The sequence below is a fragment of the Anser brachyrhynchus genome (genome assembly GCF_964034855.1).
Source record: "Anser brachyrhynchus genome assembly, chromosome: 1".
NCBI lineage: Eukaryota > Metazoa > Chordata > Aves > Anseriformes > Anatidae > Anser > Anser brachyrhynchus.
The window spans coordinates 180,623,752-180,644,804 of NC_137694.1; the positions used below are offsets into that span (position 1 = coordinate 180,623,752).

Below are 21,053 nucleotides of genomic sequence, written 5' to 3' on the forward strand. Positions count from 1 at the left end.
CGCTCGAGCTCCCTAGAGGCTGCTTTTGAACGTCAGGGTAGAGGGGCATTGCTGGCTCCGCCTACGCCTCGTCAGCCACCCTCATGAGGGCTGCCGGATCCTGGCGGCTCCCTCGGCTGCCTCGAGTGGCCTCGATGCCGGAAAAAAAGCCCTGCCCGCCTCGATCCCCCGCTCCGCTGCAGAACGCATGTGCCCCGGAGCCGATTGCCTCGGCGAGTCGCGAGACATACAGGCATACAGACTGCTCCGAGAAATAGAAAAATTTGCTTTCTTGCAAAATGAGCACAAGCATATCAGAGGACCCTGCTGTGACCCTGCTGCTTGTCCTCCTCTTTACACTCCCTGAAGCTAGATTTGTTATCAGCAAACTACTCCTTGGGTCGAGACAGCATGGGCTGCGTGTAAACCTGGGCATTAACTGAGAGGGTTAATTATATGTGATGGAAAAGACTTTGATTGTTTTGTTGTTGTTGTTGTTGTTACTGTTGTTTCTCTAAGAAACAGAATTTTTCTAATCTAAAAAGCAGAAGAAGCCTAGTCTTTTACAGCCAAATTAATTTTTCTTTATTTTACTCGCACAAGGTAAAAAAAATCACAACCTCTAATTCCTGCAGGCTCTGCATGAGTGCACAACTGAAAAAGAGTGAAGCTGGGTCCTATTCTGGTCTGCATTATTGGTAGGAGGTCTCTTTCCACGTAACCCTGAGATCACTCTCTCCTCTTGTGTTCATCTCTGGAACTCCAGGGGGGACAATCACAGCTCAAACCATGATATTTGGCCAGTGACATTTTACTACTGGATTTTACTGATGCCTGAGCAAAACCAGGTTTGTTACCCTTTAAATCCCCAAACGAGTTTGCAGAGCAGGCAGTACTGGCAAACTTGTAAACTCTATTTATATGCAGCCATTAAGCAACATGGAGTTTCCTGATATTTTCAATCTATAACACAACTGTAAAAGAAAACTATGACAGGTTGTCATCTTTCGATCATAAAAGCAGGGTAAGCAATAAAAAAGTCCTCTGGAGGACTTCTGTAGTTCAAGCTTACCATATACATATGTGGATGAGGCATTAAATACAGTATCTCGAGGCTACAGATGAAACAAAACTTGGAAGCACAACAAATAACAGGTCATGTAATCAAGTCTAGTGAGATGTGGCTCTTATGCAACATGGCCCACAGCGGTCAGATGCCATTATGCATCAGAGAAAGTGAAATAATTGAGCTAGGATACAGCAAACAATCTAGAAAACCTGTAAAAAAAACAAACTGTCTTGGAATTTGAACAAGAAAACACTTATAAAATACCACTAGATCAACAACCTCATACCTAAGCACTAAGACGGGAGAATTACAATAAACAAAGTGGCTGGAGTATGCAGATATGTGATAATGTTTCTGTCATACAGTCCTTAGAATAATCCCTCTGTTACTACTTGAGGTAGCCAAGAGATGTCAATGCCCCTCAGGAAATATTTGTTGCATTACAGAGACTTTATTCAGTACAGTACAGTATTCAATGCAATATGCAAAAGCTTTGTTGATGAAAGACAGAAGATCAGGGGAAAGAAGAAGAAGGGAGGTAGGAACAGAATTGTCTGTTAAGGGGGATGCTGTAAGAAAGCCCTCCAGTGAGAATTTGCGGCCTCAAATCCCTGGGTGAAGCGTTTGAAGGGTGGTTAGCTCTCATGTCCCCGATGGGATCAACTGCTGAGGCAAAACACTGGAAGAGAGGCAGTCCCTAAGGGACACCAAATGGTCTACATGAGTCATTAGCTATTATTGTTTTGTTTCCTTAGCACTGCACCTTTCCATTTCTAAGACATGCACACATGTAGAGACGCACACCACCCCATCAGGCAGTACTGAATCAGTTTGTTACAGGGAAATATATGCTGGAATACTTTATGGAGAAATAGCTTCCCTTTTGAGGTCCAGTGTTAATAACTTCCATTCACATAAGGTAGCCCTGTTGCTTTCAAGGGGACAATCTATGTCATGATGATTACATACAAGACTGTTCTTGCAGAATTGGATGGTTTGGGTTTGTTTTATCTTAATTCCAGATTATAAATTCCACTCAGACAACAACAACAGCGAACAACAGAAATGTGGGCTGTTTGAACAGAAAACATAGGACACATGTTCCAAACCACATTTAGATATAAAGCTCAGAATTAACACCTTGAATTGCAGCCAGAAAAGATCTTAGTCTTGAGGCTGAAAAGTCCTAAGTCTTTGGAGTTGATAAATCAGCCATGACAAGCCTGAACTGGCTATGGTTTATTATAAAATCAGGCTTTATTATCTGCTTGAGGTAATTAGACAGACCAGAACAAAGGGACACAAAGTTAAAAAGCAACATATGTAGGAAGAACTGGAAGAGATATTTTACTTTACACAGGCTAGTGAATAAAAGAATGTACTTGAGTGTTTTTTTCATATGATGAATTCTGGCCACTAACATGAAGGGACCCCCCCCAATATTTATAATAAGCAATTTATTAAATCAGCTACTCTTGGAGCTGCTCCGCTGCAGTTCCCACTCCCTGCTGCCTATGTGCAGCCCCGGTATCCAGCTACAGCATCCAAGCTCTCTTTTCTCACAATCCATGATCCTTCTCTGAGTCTCTAAGTGGTTATGAAATTATTAAAAGCATAGTAAAGAAAAAAAGAAGGATGATACTATGGCATTTACTACATTAAAGGACAGCAGCACTGCATTCAGGTATAAAGACAATAAATGTCAGGGTATTTAAAAGAAAATAAAATCTGTTCACTTTTCTCTGTCCTCGTAATTTTGGTGAGTTATTGTTATTTTTAAGGAATATTTATCTTATTTTTGGTATTGGTTATTCTGGTAGATAAATCTTTAGGACATTATGAAACGTCTTAAAAATACTTGTACAAAAGAATGCTTGAAGTGCCAAAATTGCTTTCAAAATGCCCCAGAAAAGAAGGTTTCAATGATTGTTCTTGGAAAGGGCTAAGTCCTGTAAGTCCAAGTACAGTTCAGGTCCCAAAACAGGGGGTTCCCAATGGGAAGGTTACATAGATTTGATAGAGGCAGATCAAAACAAGGAAAAACCTCAACATTGCAGTTGGTTCTAATATTCCACATTTAATTCTAGTGAAATAAACTATTTGAAATACGGTCGTATCAGAGAGAACAAAATGAGCCGGAGAAGCCTATAACTTGCCCTCTCTATCCACTGCAGTCTGGACATTTCTCTTCCAAAACACAGCTCGTGCTGCCGGATCTGTATAAAAAGGTTATATCTGCTCCTTCTCCTGCTGTGCTGTCTTTCTCCTGTAAATGCTAGCAAAGCTCTTTCCTATCCTCTCACTTCCCTTTTTGCAGTCTAGCTCTACAAAATTACACCAGCACAGTCAAAGAGGAAGAGCAGATAGGAATTGTCTGCCTGTTCCCATTTTGCTCAACAGTTTGCCTGTTTCTCACCGCCTGACTCAGAATATCAGATAAAAGAGTTAACCTGCTTTTTCAGTTACCACCATATCACTGCGGTGCCAAGGCACCTAGAAAAAAAGCCACACAGTAGGCAGCCAGCTTGGTAATCGCTGCTGCTTTTCATGCCAATCAGTATTATTCCATTGTTTCCATGCAATCCCTTACCTACCTGGTTTATCTAAGTGAAAGAAAACAGACTGTGCACAATTTGGGCTGGGATTAACTCATAAGTGCTCAGACAGTGTTTAACTTACCGGAGCTCCCCATCTGAAAGCCTTTCCTGAATACAAATAACAAATAATTACTAAATAGTCTAAGCACTATGGTCAGGAGGAGATTATTTATAAAGGAAAATCATGTAGGGTCATGCAAACGTTTTTTGTTTGTTTGTTTTAATAAAATCTGATTGAGAAATGTGCACATTTCAGCAGATAAAGTTGTCCCTGTTACACGAACAGACGTATTAAATTCCGGAAGGCACAGTAAGAGAATATCTCTAATACAGAGACAGAACACAACCTAAATACGTGCTGGAGAGTCTTACAGCATATTTTATGTATCAAGTTTAATTATGCTTCACCTCCACGTCCACTAACAGAACCACTCTGGTGACCAGCTGCTTCCCATTACAGAGGCATTACTCAGTGCTGTTGATGTCACGCACATCATGTGTCACCACTGGAGCATGGGAAGGTGCAGTAAATCCACTGTTTATCTGAACCAAGTCAACATTAGCAAAGTATTATGTTACAAGCTCCCTCGCGTGTTTTGGGGTTAGGCTTGCTGAAGCCTAAGTGGCTTCTTCAGCATGGACTATCAAAAGACATTTTTCCATGCTGATTGCCTCTGCTGATATTTCACAGACAGACTCCTGCAACGAGGTGGTTTGTGAAAGCTAATTCTTTTGCTCATCCCAAAGCAAAGAGCATTTGAAAGAAAGATGGCAGAAAGGAAAGAAAACCATGTTTCTGTCCTTTATCCCAAGATAAAATGTAGAAAGCAATCCTTTCCTGCTTGCTACCCAGGGGCCAAGCCCTAAGCACCCACCTATCCCATGCAGGCAAAGAGAGATCCTGACTAGGGAAGCACAACAGATTTTATGGCCCTTGACTTGGTGTGAGTTCATTCACAGTCAAGTCTCACTCTCCCAAGGAAGTCTTGCTCTGCAACTGCCCCAAGCAGTAACGTCGGTGTCATGCTGATCACTGCGCTCTCCTGAGAGCACCCTGCAGGTACTAACAGTCCTCTTGGGATGGCTGTGCCCATCTCCTGCAGACCATCCACATGACCTATTGGTGAAAAGTTCACAGATTTGGGTCCAGGACTTCAGGTAACATCGCCTTCACCTAGCCATCTCAACATACGAATGTGCTCAGCAAGCCACCTTCAAACAGTCTGCAAGCCTTGGTTTTGATGTAAATACACAAGTTGCTATTCATACCTCATCTTTGATTAGTTTAAAAGGTCAATTTCCTTTTTTCTGTTGATTTTTATCTACAATATCTCAATTTTCCCATTAGCAAATTGTATATCACGCAGCAGTTACACTGGATGCCTGACATTGGCTGCAGACACTTAGATCCTTGGATGGGACGTGATGTGTGAAAGGGAAGTGCTGTAAATAAACTGTACTCTAGCACAAGTGAACAGTCAACAGCAAATGGTTCCCAACAGCCTCCTGGCTTACTTTATGCTTTGGGATGCTGATAATTACTCATGGGTTTTCTTGTCTAGAATAAATAAACACATGGAAAATAGTGGGAATGGAGGCTTTCCAAAGTGGGAGGAAAAAAAAAAAAAAGATGGTGAAAACTTTTACAGAAATTGAGTGTGTCTATGTTATTTCACTGGAACTTCAAACAAAAACAGGCAGAACATATTTTCTGGTGGTTACAAAAAATAACAATTAACAACAGCAAGGGATTAAAAAAACAAATTATCCAAACAATATAGCATGCGTCATTAATGTATTCTGGGATTTTGAGAGAGTTAAGAGGAGTTATGCCAAACAGTAATCAGTCTGTTTTCCTGAACTGCTAACTGGCTGTGGACAAAAATATAGAAATAGATGCCATAATAAAATAAATAAATAAATAAATAAACACCTCACCCCACATACAGCACAAACTTTGCCCTTAGCATGTACCTGTATATGCCCCTGTCATTTCCTGAGTCTTTATTTGGGACAGTCACCCTTCATCTGACGTTAAAAAAGCACTATTTATCTTTAAGCACCAAGTAGATTTTAATCATTATCTTCATCCTTGGCCTCAATTAAGGTCTAATATAGAGTAGGCACTTGAATGACCTAAGAGGCACACTTAACCCTGAATAGTGTGTCAAAGGCACTTAGAGTTTCTGCCACATTTCCTCTGGCCATTGAATCTCTCTCTCCTTTTTCTGTTGTAACCTGACTGTGTTTGTTCCTAGCACTTTAATGTCCCCTGGTGTGAAGTCTCCTTGAGTAACACTCACACAACAGAAAGTGTGATTAACTCCACAGGCGCTTTTCAGGTCAATGATAAAAACCTACTTGTTACGCTAATATATAATATTTCTTTAGAGATGCTCCCAGTGAATCTGCATATTGGGATTCCCACAGTGCCTGTTCTCTTTCACTCTTGCTGTTCGCCTGTGTCTTGTCAATAGAAATACATAGTTTTTTCTGGGTACGGGCTCTACTCTAATTCTCTAGAGTAGGTTTCACACTTCTTTAATTATTCTGATTGGTTACTCAGATAATTCAAATAGTAAAGCTTTTTTTCTTCCTCTTGACTGAAATGCAATGTCTTCATAGTGAAGTCTATAAAAGTAAAGTATAGGAAGGAACTAGAATAAAATTAGAAAAATTATATGATTTTCTTCAGAGTATGCCTTATATTTCTCTTGCTCCATAGACTTGCTTATTAATGAAACACAATGCATAAAACATGCTTGGAAGCCATAGTATCTGAAAAGATGTCTTCTGAAGATCTTGTAACCTCAAAGGTTTTACAAAATCTGTGGAACACTTTGAAGACTTAGATTAAGACTTCTTATATCTTCTTTTGCTACCAATGTCAAAGCAATGCAGTGTTCAGATCAAGGATAAGTACACTGTACATTACCCTGCCACTGGCCTGATGAATTCTTTCAGCAGCTAGTTGCGATCTACAGCTTATAAGGGCAGGGGAACAAGAGTGCAGGGAGTGTCTTTACCAGATGCTGTCTGCTTAAAAGCTTAAATCTGCAGTGTGATAAACTTTATTAACAAATAATAGATGCACAAGTATTTTTTCCTAGGAAAGGTACTTTCTTCAGGCCATAGTGCAAGTGGATTACTTAAAAAAATGTGTATGAGCCTGTAATCAAAAAAAACAGGAGCTCAATACTGACTAAGAAAAAAAAATGGAAACTGTTTTCTTAAGCATGTCTTAGAAGATTCAGGTTATATGCTTGTTAGCACATTGGTTCAGTGGCTTAACAATGATGTGCAGAAAAAGGAAGCTTAACTAGGTAATAGCACAGCACAGGTAAAATTAAGAGACTGCTCAGATGGATATCAATGTCTCCAGGCCGCCAGTAACGGAGATGCCCCAGAAAATGCACAAGACTGGCAGAATCATCTGGCCAGCTGATTTCTTAAAGTCTTCGGCACTGTTTAATGCACGGCCTCTCTTCAGGGAACTGCTGAATATAATCAAATATACCTTGATTTCCTGCAAGATTTGATTGTTCTTCATTAACATTACAAAAATAGTACCAAACCAGAACAATGAGGCACAATTCAGTCAGAATACAATGATCTGCAGTAGGCAATAATTCATTGAGAATGCCTCATCTATTTTGTGGTAGAAATCCAGTGAAGCTCAATAGACTTTTCCATAGCTGATACAGACTGGTGAGGGAATTTTTAAGCCTCAGACCACCCTGTATTTTTCTAATATAATCCTTGGTTTTTTTCCTTCTCCTCTCTTCTCCTCTTCATGGGAGTCAGTGACCTCTTAAGCTAGTGGAGTGAGTAGAAGGAAAAGCCATTACGCTAGTCCTCCACGATACACTCATTGCATGGGAAATTGCTTGGGATTAATTGTAATCTAGATATAGTGTTTGCCTTTAGTTATAATCTTCATTTTCAAGAAAGAGACAGTCTGAATATTATGTCTCCAAAGACTTGGAGGTCTTGAGCTAATAAAATTATGGGAGGGATATTTAACCTCATGCTTTGCGATTTAAGGGTCTCTAGATTGAAATTTCCCAATTTTGTCTTTTATCAAAAAGTACTTCTGGGGTTACAGTTTCAGGACTGCAACCACTTACTGTCACAGGCGCTGCTTCCATAAGTGAAGTTTTGCTGAGTTATGGCTTGATTTAGAAATACAACTTCTAGTTTGGGGAATCCTGCTCTATGTATTAATGATCAAGGGAAGAGCCCATTGGAGGGAGAAGCGCTTCAGTGCTGACTTGCCTTTTACATCTCCCTGTGAAGTATCTGATACTCAACACTGTCAAAAGCACAATCCTGAACGAGGTGATCTGATTGAAGCTGACAGTTTCTATGTTCCACTGAAATCAGGTCAAAAGACAAGTGTGTGGGGAAAGCAAAGACAAATGGAAAAACAGAAAGGCTGATGTAAGTGTCTAATATTTCACAACCTCCAGTGTCTAAAAAACATATGCCTGAAGCCACAAAAATGGTGTATAGTTTTTCTATACTTTTTAGTAACCAAGATGTTAGGCTTCAAAGCTTACTAGCCTCTGTTTTCACTAGGATTTTGTAGAAGTGGTCAAAGTCTAACTTCAGCAAAAACAATATTGGAGGCCACAGAAATTTTAATATCCTGAGGCTGAGGCATGTTGGCTGGGTTCACATGGATGAACTTGCATTAATAATTATCCCATAAATAAGTAGAAGGCATCAGTTTTCAGGCATACCCTTGACTTATAAGCAGACGTATAAATTTCATCTTGGATGTCTGCACTTATGGTTTTTGTTTGTTTGTTTGTTTGTTTGTTTTCCTGTAAGAGTACAAACAAGCAGCATAGGGCACAGTCTTAAGCAAGTCTAGAAGAATTATCACTAATGTACCACCCTTCGTACTCATTTGTACTGGTGAACTTTTTGACATACACCACCTTCGACTAATGAATGTTTAGGTCATCTAAGCCATTGTGGAGGAAAGCATCTCAAAATTGCTTCATGTTTTCCGGAGTAATGACTCATTAGTGTTAGAAGAACCAAAGTATTTTTCTGGCAGGATGTTGTCTTTTAGAATACAGGTGACCTGCTGCCATTTGCTGAAACAAAAGAGATCATGAGGACACCAAATTCAGCAATGCCAAATTTGCCTTGAAAAAAATCCTGATGTAAAAGCAAAAATAAAACATTCTCAGTTGGACACAAAGTTTTTTTGCTGTTCCTAAAATGTAACAAAACAGTGGACTTGAACATAATTGAAAGATGTGCTTGAATCAGAACTGCTGAGTGCACAAGGAGGATTCAGATCTCAGAAACGTGGAGTACAAACTATCCTTTCCCTCTCACCTGGCCATATTTCTCAAAGTATCAAAGCATAGAAAATTGCAGTTTTAAGGCCTGGATAATTCAAAAGCAGTTTAGCAGATTTTCTCCAGCCTTTCCAGAAAATTTTTACCTCTGGGCTGAGACCAAGAAATTTCAGTCCAAAAGGCAATTTTTTGGAAAAAAAATATAAACTGCTGAAAGGGGAGGTTTAGAAGGAACGTGCTTTTCAGACAAGGCTATTCCACATCAGTCTTTAACACTTTAACTAATGCATTATTAAACTATACTAAACTACAGTTTATTGTATGAATTATACATATATAGTGTATAAATGCATATTAGCGTATATGTATTACAATAGCTAAATATTATGGAAAAAAAAGATGAGCTTTCAGAACAACAAGAAGCGTAAGCAAAATATATGTAGAAACTGAAGAGATATTATACACCTATTAACAAGAATTCATCTTGACAAATGAAAGGCTCTGACATTTGCCCAGATCAAAAATCCAATTTTGCAGTACTGAGAGATAAGGAATTAAATAGAGTACAGATATCATCTAACCTGGTATTAAAAGGTTAGCAGTGCTTAAAATTGATTAGTTACCCAGACCAGACAGGCTGTGTCCCAGACTGTGAGAAGAGAATTGGCCAGATGTTGCAGAAGCTTTAGTAGACATTTTAACAAACTCTCAGGCTAGGCAAGAAGTTCACAGCTTGCAAAGTGGGTAGCATAACTCTGTTATGAGGCAGGAATCCCAGCATGTTACACAGCAGCAAAGTTAACCTCAGTTGGAAAAAGAAAAAAAAGAGAAAAAAAAAAAACAAAAAACAGCAAAACCCTGTAAAGAGACTTAGTAGATCATAAGGAGGCCATACCTAAAGGAGAAAAAATGCCCTGAAATTTAGGAATTAGGAACCAGTATGTTTGGAGAAGGAAAGGCTATGATAGAATAAGTCCTTTGGAAACTGAAATATCAGAAATAGGAGATACGTCAGGGTATAGATGAGTACCACACACCGAATTTCAGACTATCACAGTTTATAAAGGCACACGCAGGAAAGATCACACTCTCTCCAAGATAATTTTAAACTAATTATTGCTTTCCTAGCTGTCACCAAGGCAGAAAAATAAAAGAATAAAATAAAAATATTTATTTTTAAAGGCAGACAAAAAACGCTGGTGTTTCATTTTCATCTCCGATAAATGTCATAGATAACAGTAAAAAAAGCAATATGTGACTGCTGAGGGAGATTATTTCATTGATAGGATTAATACCAAAAAAAATGAAAAAAAGTCAGAAAGGGCTATAGACTGGTTAGATATTTGGTCTAATATGGTGATGGAAACTGTTGTTGAATGCAGACACAGTAAATATATTTATAAATATATCATTGCAAATAAGTCTATAAGTCTTTTCATGGTATATTGTGGTAAAAATTATGGATTTGCCATGATGAAAATGTGTCAAAAACTTATGAATCATAAGGAAATATAATGAAGTGTCAAAACACCTATTTACCTTGAAAAATACAAGAGAGTCTCAAAGAAAGGAAAGGAAAGGAAAAGCAAAGAAGTCATTCTACACCTGTAGAGAAAGCAGGCAGCATTTCAGTAATTAATATTTATTACTTATGGCACCTTTCATACATTGAAAATGCTGAACAAATACCAACTGACCTGTACAACACTCCTACAATACGTGATACACATGATTATGGAAATTACAGCAGGGAGCTGGCAATGAAATAAAATCCATGAGATCCTCCCTGTAGGGAAAAGCATTGCAAAGGAAAGGAGACTGCCTGGTAGGGATTGCATAGCACACCTCACACAACTTACACCAGAACTGGGGAGTCAGAGGAAGAGGAGAAGACAAAAAGGTGGGCAAACCTCCATGGGACATGCAGCTGAGATGCTTGTAAATCAACACAGAGAAGCTGATTTTGACATTTGGACATTTTCAGGTAATTGAATTTGAGTTCAGCACATATTCAGGACATGAGCATGTATCAGTAAATCTGTTCACAAGCACAGTGAGTTCATTAGGTCCTGTCCCAGTTTGGTGGGATTTCTCCTCTCCTCTCCATGTGGTGGGACCACAGTCTCCAGCAACAACCTCAGCTTCTACAGGCAAAGTCCCACCAGATAATGAGAAATGCCATTTCCCCACAAGCCGACAAGAGAGGCACACCAGGACCAGTCAAGTCCTTGGTGATGCTGCGAGAGGACCTTCTGGTGATGCACCATGCTGTGCCCCCATCAATACCGGCCAGTATTCCTGGGGCTCTACTCTAGGCTGTTGGGTTGAGGACCACCACCACTCCTCTGCTGGGTGCAGGACCGGCGCAGCATGGGAGGCAGGCACTGACAGTTCTGCTGGTTTCCTTTAATCAGAAGCATGGGGTTAAAGAACCAGTTGATGGCCTCTACGAGGTAAACTCTCTGCTTGAGTCTGATTCATCATAAATCAACTTTCATGCAGCTTAGTTTACCCGCCTGTAAAATAGGTAATTCAGAGCCAGATCATCATCTGTGAACTGGCACAGCTCCACTCAGTTCCCAGTCCCAGAAAGGGACATATTTGGCCAAAATTAAGTGTCACGCATCCCTGGTGAGGCAGACAAAGTGATTTACATCCTGACCTGGCTTACTGCATCCAAGTCTACAGACAGGCACAGACAAGACAGGAGGCAGCTCTGATCCACATGTTGCACTGCTCTTCTCAAGCTAAAGATACATATTCCAGAGGGGACCTGTCGTGTGTCTGGCTCATGGCTTGCATCTGTGGGGCACCCGCTCACACAAAAATAATCTTTCTGTACCTCACAGGAACAATAAAGTTTAATTTATCCCACCTAACTGGAGTTCTACTGCTGACAGTGAAGTCTGATAACGTCTGGACTAGTCTGTGAAACAATGCTGGTTTCAAAATATTATTTTTATTATTGTTAGAGTGAGTGATTTCCTGACACATTCTCCCAAACTAAAAGTGAAATAACAAAATCAAACAAGAACAACCTCTAGAAATCAATTTATGGAGTCAGGCAGAGAGTAAATAATAAAATACCTGATGGGAAAGCTTCACTTCACTAATATTAGCTGAGCGTATGAACTGAACAGACTACATGATTTTCTGCCTAATTAATGTAACTTTAAAATCTTTCTCCAGTCAGAAGGTCCTAGTCCGTGGTGTTCCTTGGCAGAACCTCAAGATATCCTTCTTGAACGGAGAAACAAAAACAAACATTCCTCTTATATGACCTGGCCCCTGGTCTTGACTCAGCATGAAGATCGATGGTTTAGTTGTCCATTTTCCCCAGAGTTTTGGCTTTCCACAAGGCTAAAATATAATGTGGATTATACACCTAGTACAAAAAGAGACTACTATACAGTATGCAATATTAATTATAGATGGTGTTTTCAGAATATAAAAAATAAATATATCCTCAGAAATCATTCCAGATATTTCTAAAAGGTAGCAAAGAATCCAGGGACTGGTAAAACAGAACTCTTTTAAAAGAAAAGTCTTACCTGTCACAAGCTGTTGTCCAGCTAGTCCTACTGGAACCATCCCCAGGTTATTCATAGCTGTGGCCCAAGCTGTTGGATCAGTGACTGACATGTTCAGTTGCGTGGTATCTATAGCTATACTTCCCAAACCATCAGCTGCTGCAGGAGAAGAAACACATTCTAAGTAGAAAAGTTAACATCGCAGCTTTATTAACCAGAACTGTCGGTGAAAATGAGGTATCACAACCACTGTTCTGTTTCTTAATTATGTTTCACCTTTCAGACAACTGATAATAGTGCTTGGTACTGTATAGCAAATGATGAAGACATTGGAAATATTCAGCAAACATAAAATGAAACATGAACAATTCAAGCTGATTATATGGCAAACTTTTTCACCATGAGGAGGAGTCGAGCAGTGGAACAGGCTGTACAGTCAACAACCTTGGCAGTTTTCAAGAGTGAACTTGATAAAGCCCTGAGCAACTGGTCTGACCCAATGGCTGGCTCTGCTTTGAGCAGGAGGTTGGACTGGAGACCTCCTGAGATCCCTGCCAACATGACTGAATTATCCTGCAGTCCTCTGATATAATTTAATTGTATATAATCTACGGCAGACTGTAAGAAAGCTGTGAGAACCAAACACATCCCAAGCAAAAACCCACTTCCCATGACATACAATTTTTTATAGAGGATTTAAGAATATGTTAGCCCCTAACTAAAAAGAGGTTATAACCAGTTGTTTTGCTATGCAAAACACCAAGTTTTGTTCTGAAAACAAAAGAGAATTATGATTAATATGGTCAAAAAAGACTGAGCCCAGGTATGGATTCCTGGACTGGGGAAGGAAGAGTGGGTTGGATAGCTAAGAGATGGTACCCTCCTCATGCTGAATCCCAAAACACAAGTTGTGATTGCACATTTGTGCATCCATCCCATCTCAGCCGAAACCATCTCCTAGCTATTTCCTTACAACCTGTGCAGACCTGAGATATTTACCAGCAGCCATTGCTTTTTCACCAGTTCCTTTTGCTTCTGTTAGACTTCTTCAGCAAGGAAAAATTAGCTACTGTATTAGCAGCATCTTGAGATGGGATGTCACTGAACGCGGGGCCCACACACAGCTCATTAGGCTCTGAAAGAAAAAAAAAAAATGAAATCAGCCATCAAGTGCCACAGTCAGAATATAGTTGCAAAACAACAGACCACTCTGGGAAGCCACTTGAATGATGCTTCTGCCCACTCACACTGGACCACCAGCCCCAGCCTCCTTGCACCCATTTCAGTGAAGATTTTCAATGAATCTTAGCCCTCTAAACAAACAGTGCCATGTAGGAACTGTCAGACAGCTTGCCTCCGACTGAAAAGCCCTTCACAAATTAGGCCTTATCAGTAGCTACACAGCTTCCTCACTATGAAGGCATTGGCTGAAAAAGCTCATTTTAAGGGTTGAATATGTTTTTTTTTTTGTTGTTGTTGTTTTTTTAACTGTTAACAATTAACTGATGTTGCAAGTTTCAGGAAATAGTCTCCTGTTATTAAATGAACAGAAAAAAAAAATGCAATGAATTTTAGGAAGGAATGCGCAGAGGTGTGAAAATGTAAGAAAACCTAACAGAGCTGAGGATGATGCCTGCTCCTTAACTAGCATGCTATGTTTGCCTCAGAAAGGTTAGGTAGCTCGAAGTGAACGTGGAGCATCTGCTTCCAGCTAAAATGCACTGCTTTCATCAGATATCTGTCAGACCGTGCATTTTACATATTTACATATTTACACAGCAGAGGGAGAAAACGCCTAGAATCATGTGAATCACTGAATGGTTTGGGTTGGAAAGAACCCTAAAGACCATTTAATTCCAGCCCCCCTGCCATGGGAATGGACACCTCCCACCAGACCACGTTGCTCCAAGCCCCATCCAGCCTGGCCTTGAACACCTCCAGGGACGGGGCATCCACAGCTTCTGTGGGCAACCTGTGCCAGTGCCTCACCACCCTCTGAGTGAAGAATTTCTTCCTTATATCTAATCTAAACCTACCCTCTTTTAGTTTAAAGCCTTTACTCCTTGTCCAGTCACTACTCTCCCTGACAAAGAGTCCCTCCCGATCTTTCCTGTAGGCTAGAAGAGGTTGAGATGAACACAAACGTATACCCATGTTAGATATGTGCATTAGCTACATTTATTTATTTATTTATTTATTTATTTATTTATTTATTTTTGGCTGTCCAGAAGCCAAGAGGGTCTGATCTACAGTCTTTGGTACCAGTAGGGAGATAGCACAACCTCTGACCGAGTGCTTCCAAGCTTTACGGGGGAATCATGAATGCCAGGCAGGTGCCTGTTGGTGACTTGCTCAGCCCTAAAGACACTTGCACTGTCTTTTTAAAAAATACTTGAAAGACCTTAATTATCAGGTTTCCAACATGCAAACCCTAAGAATTCATCTTTAGAAAAGAAACAATTAAAGTGATTATGCTGTATTTTAGCTGTATTTGAGCACCTCCCACACTTTTCTTTTTTCATATGATGTGCATAAAGTACAAGCTAGAAAGTTTTACAGTTCTCTGACACTGTACAGATCAATTCATAGGGACATGATCAAATTAATAGCTGTAAGAGCAAAGAAAGAGTCGGGATCAGACAATACTCTACATTTTTTGTATGTTGTAATTTTCAAATAACCAGCATACTAGGTTAAAAAGTATTTTGTTCAAATCTACAGTGGGTCTATTTAAAAGTCAATATTTATCAACTCTTAATATTCAAATTTGCAATTCCGATTCCTATTTGATCTCCACTATTCATTATACAAAACATAAAATAATTTCATGATAAAATTAGCTGCTAAATAACATCTATAAATACGAAAAAACATTGAACAAAAGTCCTCTTCAGGGAACACGATTAACTTATGTTAATCTTGGCAAGCCACCCAAGATTTATGTCATGTTTTTAAAAACTGGGTGTCTCTTATTCAGCTCCTTAAAATTGTACTTAGCTCTTTCTACTCAGGCTATAAACTTTTGACCACAAACATCTATTTTGAGGTTAAAGCTGGCTGAATAATTGCTTGTCAGTAAGATATTTCTCACTCTGCACATCCCCTTTCATCTTCATGAATCATTCGCAAATCAATCTGATTCACAAACAGATGCTGAACAACCCAGATGAGTGTGGTTCACCTAACACCCATGGATCCATATACCCCCCTGGCAAGGATCTGGGTGCCCTATTGCATTTCTCCTGTGACCAGGAACCTTCTTGCCCGGGTGCAGGAAGGAACATCTCATAGCAATGAAAAGCCTCTCCACACCTTGTTGTGGGCTAGTTGCTTATTTCCATCATGTACCCCCCTGACTGCTGGCAATAGAGGAGGTGTTTCCCCATGGTGTCAGAAGACCTGCACAGGTATCTCAGACCAGCATGGATTATGAGATAAGGGGCAAAAAACAGGATGTTGGATTGTTTCTGGATGTTTTACTGCCTCATGGTGTGCATTGGGTGACATTACAAGGTCTGCTGCCAAACTTCATGCTCTCTTCCCCCCAGCCCAAATTGCAGTTGTATTAGCTCTGCCAGAAATGGGAATTGGCCCATAAAGACTCAGACCTTGGGCTAAACAAACACACCTCAGTCTACTGAGAACTAATATGTGACTTCTTTTGCATTTGCTTTTTACCAGGTTGTTCATCTATTTCAAATTTTGGTATATTTTCATAAATTAGCCACAAGCATTTGTTAAAGTCCTTGCAGAGGACAAAGAAAATACCACCATGAATATGGGGTTATTTGCGAATCCCCTATTGGACTATGCCACCATCTCTGCCCAGTGCACCACGAAACTTTTTGCTCAAAACACACTCTCACAGCCCACACTGGCTCTTGGCAGTTTTGCTTTCTCTCTAGCCATCAAGGCTACTCCTTGATCAGCAGGACCTGGATGCAGTGCAGGCTGAACCAGGGGAAAAAGCACAAAGAGCACGCAAGGAGCCTAAAGTGGAACTAGTCCTATCTAACCAAGAACTGCTGCAGGCTATTTTGTCAGTGGAAGAGAGCTGAATAACAAGCATAAAGGCACCTATGAACACTGAATAATTTGCAGCAAGCTGCAGGCAGAACTAATGCTACATCCTGAAGGACACAGACTGTAGAAACTAGCTCTTTTAAAAAGAAAAATACTAATTGTGAAGATCCCTTCTACTGACAAGTCAAAGATTACATTAATAGAGAGCAGCATAATATGGCTAAAATAATCTTACAGGAACTTCACACATAATTGACACTCAACCTTTAGTTTTCATCAAGAAACTTCTGAAAATTCGAATAGGGGGAGGTTTCATTAATTCTTAAAATAAAATCAGCTTTGGGCAAATTTCAGCATTTCTTTGTGTAGCTCAGATACTGCACTATTATATTCTTCATGACACTGGAAACAAAACAAGCTAGAGAAACAAATAAACCCTCACTCTAGGTCATATAAAAGACAAGTGATGTGTGATGAGAAATACGTCTGATAGTAAAGATTCTTACTTTTTTAAAAATAAAAAGAATAACTGTGATACTTGTTAAACGTCCAAGAGAGTGCAAGCTTATGCAGGCACCCTGTGTATAATGAGCAGGTATTAATCAACACCATCTCACTGACATCACACCTTTAGATAGCTCTCCTGATCTATAAATCATTAGTACTCTTCTGGGCATTAATGACCTGAAGATATATGTAAAAGAAATCTGCGTACATAAACATTTGAGCATGGGAGTAGCTTTACTCCAGGGAGGGGGAGTAACTTGAGAAGCAAATAAAGCCATAATACTGATCTACAGGAGAAAACATGTAAAGTCTTCTGGGTGCTGATGGTTCTGGAGGTTTTTGGGGAGCAGGTGTATTAATAAAAACTTCATTTCTTTAGAGCTTCTAATTAACAAATTTCTAATACCAAACACTGTAAAGCGATTCCCTGGGACACTTTTTGTGGCCTCATTTTCTGCAGACACAATGCAAGTACCAATCCTTGCATGGTAGATTGTGCGAGACATTTAGACTTCCCTCAGACAGGTTGTCAGAAAGATAAAGCACCCTCAAGTCCATACCAATGAGCACTTCTCAGTCAAAGCAGTCATAGCAGACTGCACTTAGCACGCATATTTTATACCAGGCAATTAAATGCAGTTACCCAAATGAATACAGAAGTTGGTTATATATTGTGCATCAATTATCACAGGCAATGAATGCTGTGAGACAAAGAAATTAACACAACATAAAACTAATTCAATAACACAGCAGATTGCTAAGTTAAAATCCTACCCTTTAGATATCTATAACACCACAGACAGTGAATTATGACACGGAGTGAAGCTGATTAAATGCACCACAGTAATGAGGCTCTGTGGAGTGCTGGGTCAGCGGCCAGCCCCAGGATGCATGGAGGAGGTTCTTTGCCTGGCTCTGACACTGATCTGCTCTGTGACCTCAAGTCATTTTGCTGCTCTGTCTCATTTTAGTGACCACTAAATCCTTAAAGGAAAAGACTGATGCCATCAATCTTTTGAAACCTGGGACTAAAAGTTGCAAAGCCATTAGAAAGTACTGGTGACAATTCTCATGACAATGCAGGTGGCTGGAGCGATGTGGCATCCTATGAAAGTTACACGTAGGAAAGTTTTTCAGTTCTTACACGAACAGCATGTGTGAAGCATTTGTTATTGCTTACTGTGATTCATAGGATGACGGTCATTAGGTTGGTCACATTCCACCTGACCTGCCAAAGCACAGGTCATTTTCCAGGCTACCTCCTGCTGTCTTCTAAAATGCATCAAGTGTTTTGTACTGGGTCTTCCCAGTGTTTCTGTTTTTAGAGATGTTGACAGGACTCCCAATAAAGAAAGAAGAAAAAGAAACGAGAGAGAGAAGCAAAGATTTTATGAGAATCACTACCCATGTCTTCCTGACTATTTCTGGATGAAGAAGAAAGCTGTGGGTACTAACAATGAACATGATGTGTTTTTACTATGGCCATCCTGCCTGGAGCATGTAAAATGAAAGAACACCTCTAATGTGACACTGAAGATGGCTTTTACCCACTAATGTTGCATATGCAGCGTATGAAAAAGAGGCATTGTCTTATATTTTTGCATGGTTAATGACATGTTAACAGCTAAAAAAAACTCACCTAAATTATGAACTTCAAAAGAAATTGAAGAAATTGAACTTTTCCAACAACAATTTGTAAAAAATGTTTACAAATTCAATAAATAAAATACATGAGGTACCAGAGCATTTTAGAAAACATCTTATTTTCTGGGATAGGACCCTAAGTTAAGTATCTATCATATGCTTCAGTCTTTTGCAGCTCTACTGGAGAGAGGCTAGATGCTTTCCAGGGTCTCCAGAGAGTTACCCTATTTATCTGGCTCTGTCTGTCAGACTCCCGCTTACTGGATGCCTTTGAAAGAAAAGATTGATTTTGAAGGAATTGGCACTTTCCTTAACAAAACAGCTTTATTAGGCAAAAGCCAGTGAAGATAAGAAGGGTCCTACCCTTAGTGCCTAAATAGGAGCTCTGGTTACATGTTCACTTACATAATTCTTCTGATTTTTTGTATTTTGAATTAATTATAACACCTATGTTCATTCTAGACTATGCCTAGAATGTGTGTGGAAAAACTACATTTTCATCTTATAAACTCATAAAACATAGGCTGTAGCATTAAGAGATTTCATTTTTCGCTATGTACACTAAGTATGTTTCTACATATTTACAAAGGATACTCTCCACCAATTTTTGCTGAAAAACAGTTAACGAGTAAATCACGGCCGTACTGATAGGACTAAGACAACTTAGAGAAAACCACAATATATTTACAGTTTCCTTTTAAATTTAACAAAGCCAATTTGCACAAAACACATTTTCTGGAAGAACAGCTCATTTGAGATGCTGCATTACTAAAATCCTCTGCCCTAGCACTTTTTGAAGATAATACGTAGAACACACAAAGACCGGATTTCCCTCCAAAAGCAGAACACTGGAAGATTTCAGTGTGAAAAAAAAAATAATAATAAAACAAAAATCTTCAAGATAAACAGGTGTGCTTGCCATGCTCTTTGTAAGGTCACCCCATAATATTTCATGCTAAATCCTGATCTTCTCTGGCATCAAAGAGCAAAGACTTAACAGGTTACAAATGTGCTTTTTCTTTTGTGTGTATTTTAGCAGCTGCAATCTGAATATGCTGAAGTCTATAAATAACAGAATCTGGAGGCACATTAAGCAAAGCATTACAGAAGTCCAGCTTAGTGATAAAAAAAGCATATGCAGTACCAAAATCATCTGGAAGGAAAAAACAAAAAAAGAAAGAAAGAAAAAAAAGCAACTTTGCCAGCTTGTGATGCAGTGTAGTCATGATAAAAATAAGCCTGATTATTACTTGAACACAAAACGCCATTGTGAATGGTGATTGCGTCTCCATTTCTCCCTCTTTCAAGATGACTTGAAATTTTGAATCACTTGCTTCCCATTTAAGAGGCCAGTAGCCTCTTAAACCAACTCTTCCTGTAAATTTCTGCATATTAAGAATTTATATGGTGCAAATAAAGAATGATTCTAAAACCTTTTAATTACTAACAGCAGTATTTTAAGACTAGTCCTTGTGTCATGCTCTTTTCTACTGAAAGCCACTGACTGCTTTAGAAACGTGACATTCCCACATCACTGCATTTCAGACAGAAGAGAAGGCACCCAAAGCACGTCTTGAGCAAACAGACTTCAGCAACTTCACTGGAAGGCTGAATACTGAAATGCTCCCACGAGAGGTGCTGGAATGCCTCCTTGATGCCATACAGCACCTGGGGCAGTCATTATATGCGAGCTATACATGCTATTTCTTATCTCTGTTGGCTTGAGGGAACACCTACATAAATGCAGCACACATCACACCCTCTCCCACTCTGCTGCGCAACACCCCTTACCTTGTGTTTACTAGAGCTACTTCAGGCAACTGCAATACAATGGGGGTTGTTTTTCTAAAAAAAAGAAATAAGGACAAAAGAGAAAAAAAAAAAAAAAAAAAAGACCAAAGCAAGCTGGGACACACTCCCAGACAGAGCATTTTAGCTTCCTGGCTAACCTGAAGCAAAATCACTTCCATGCCACCCCTTGAAAAAATGCAGTTTGATGGGTAAGCCCTGCCTGTGGCAGACTCCTAGGGACAGTATCATGCAGTCCATCAGAATGAGAGGGGGGGAGCCTCATTAATGAATATCCAAACGAACACACACTGCATTCTTCAAGGCCCAGAAGACCAGGAGACAGTTGAGTTTCACATGGCAACATTATGTATGGAAAATCTATTTTAAGTAACTTTTTAGAAGTTTCTAAAATGCATTCATTATCATTTTTCTTTTCCTTCACAGCCTGTATAATTGAACTCCTGGAGTTAAAGCAGCCTGTCTTTTCAGGCAGTTTCATGGGGAAAAAGAAAAAAAAAGAAAAAAAAAACACTTGTCAATCAAACTATTTTCATATTTTTAAAATACACTTTTATCATTGGACAAAATTGTGACAAGA

At 39.5% G+C, this 21,053-nt stretch overlaps 1 protein-coding gene across 11 annotated transcripts in view; it reads right to left on the bottom strand.

The window, feature by feature from the left end:
* Positions 1 to 21,053, bottom strand: part of ENOX1 (ecto-NOX disulfide-thiol exchanger 1) — a 358,808-nt gene that overhangs the window by 122,895 nt on the left and 214,860 nt on the right. For all 11 annotated transcript variants that reach the window (XM_080592774.1, XM_080592773.1, XM_080592781.1 and 8 more), the window contains 2 exons: positions 13,490 to 13,625; positions 12,512 to 12,649 (listed from right to left, as the gene is read on the bottom strand). In XM_080592774.1, coding sequence (XP_080448900.1) covers positions 12,512 to 12,649; positions 13,490 to 13,499 — 148 coding nt within the window. In that variant the 5' untranslated portion in view covers positions 13,500 to 13,625. The remainder of the gene's footprint in view (positions 1 to 12,511; positions 12,650 to 13,489; positions 13,626 to 21,053) is intronic.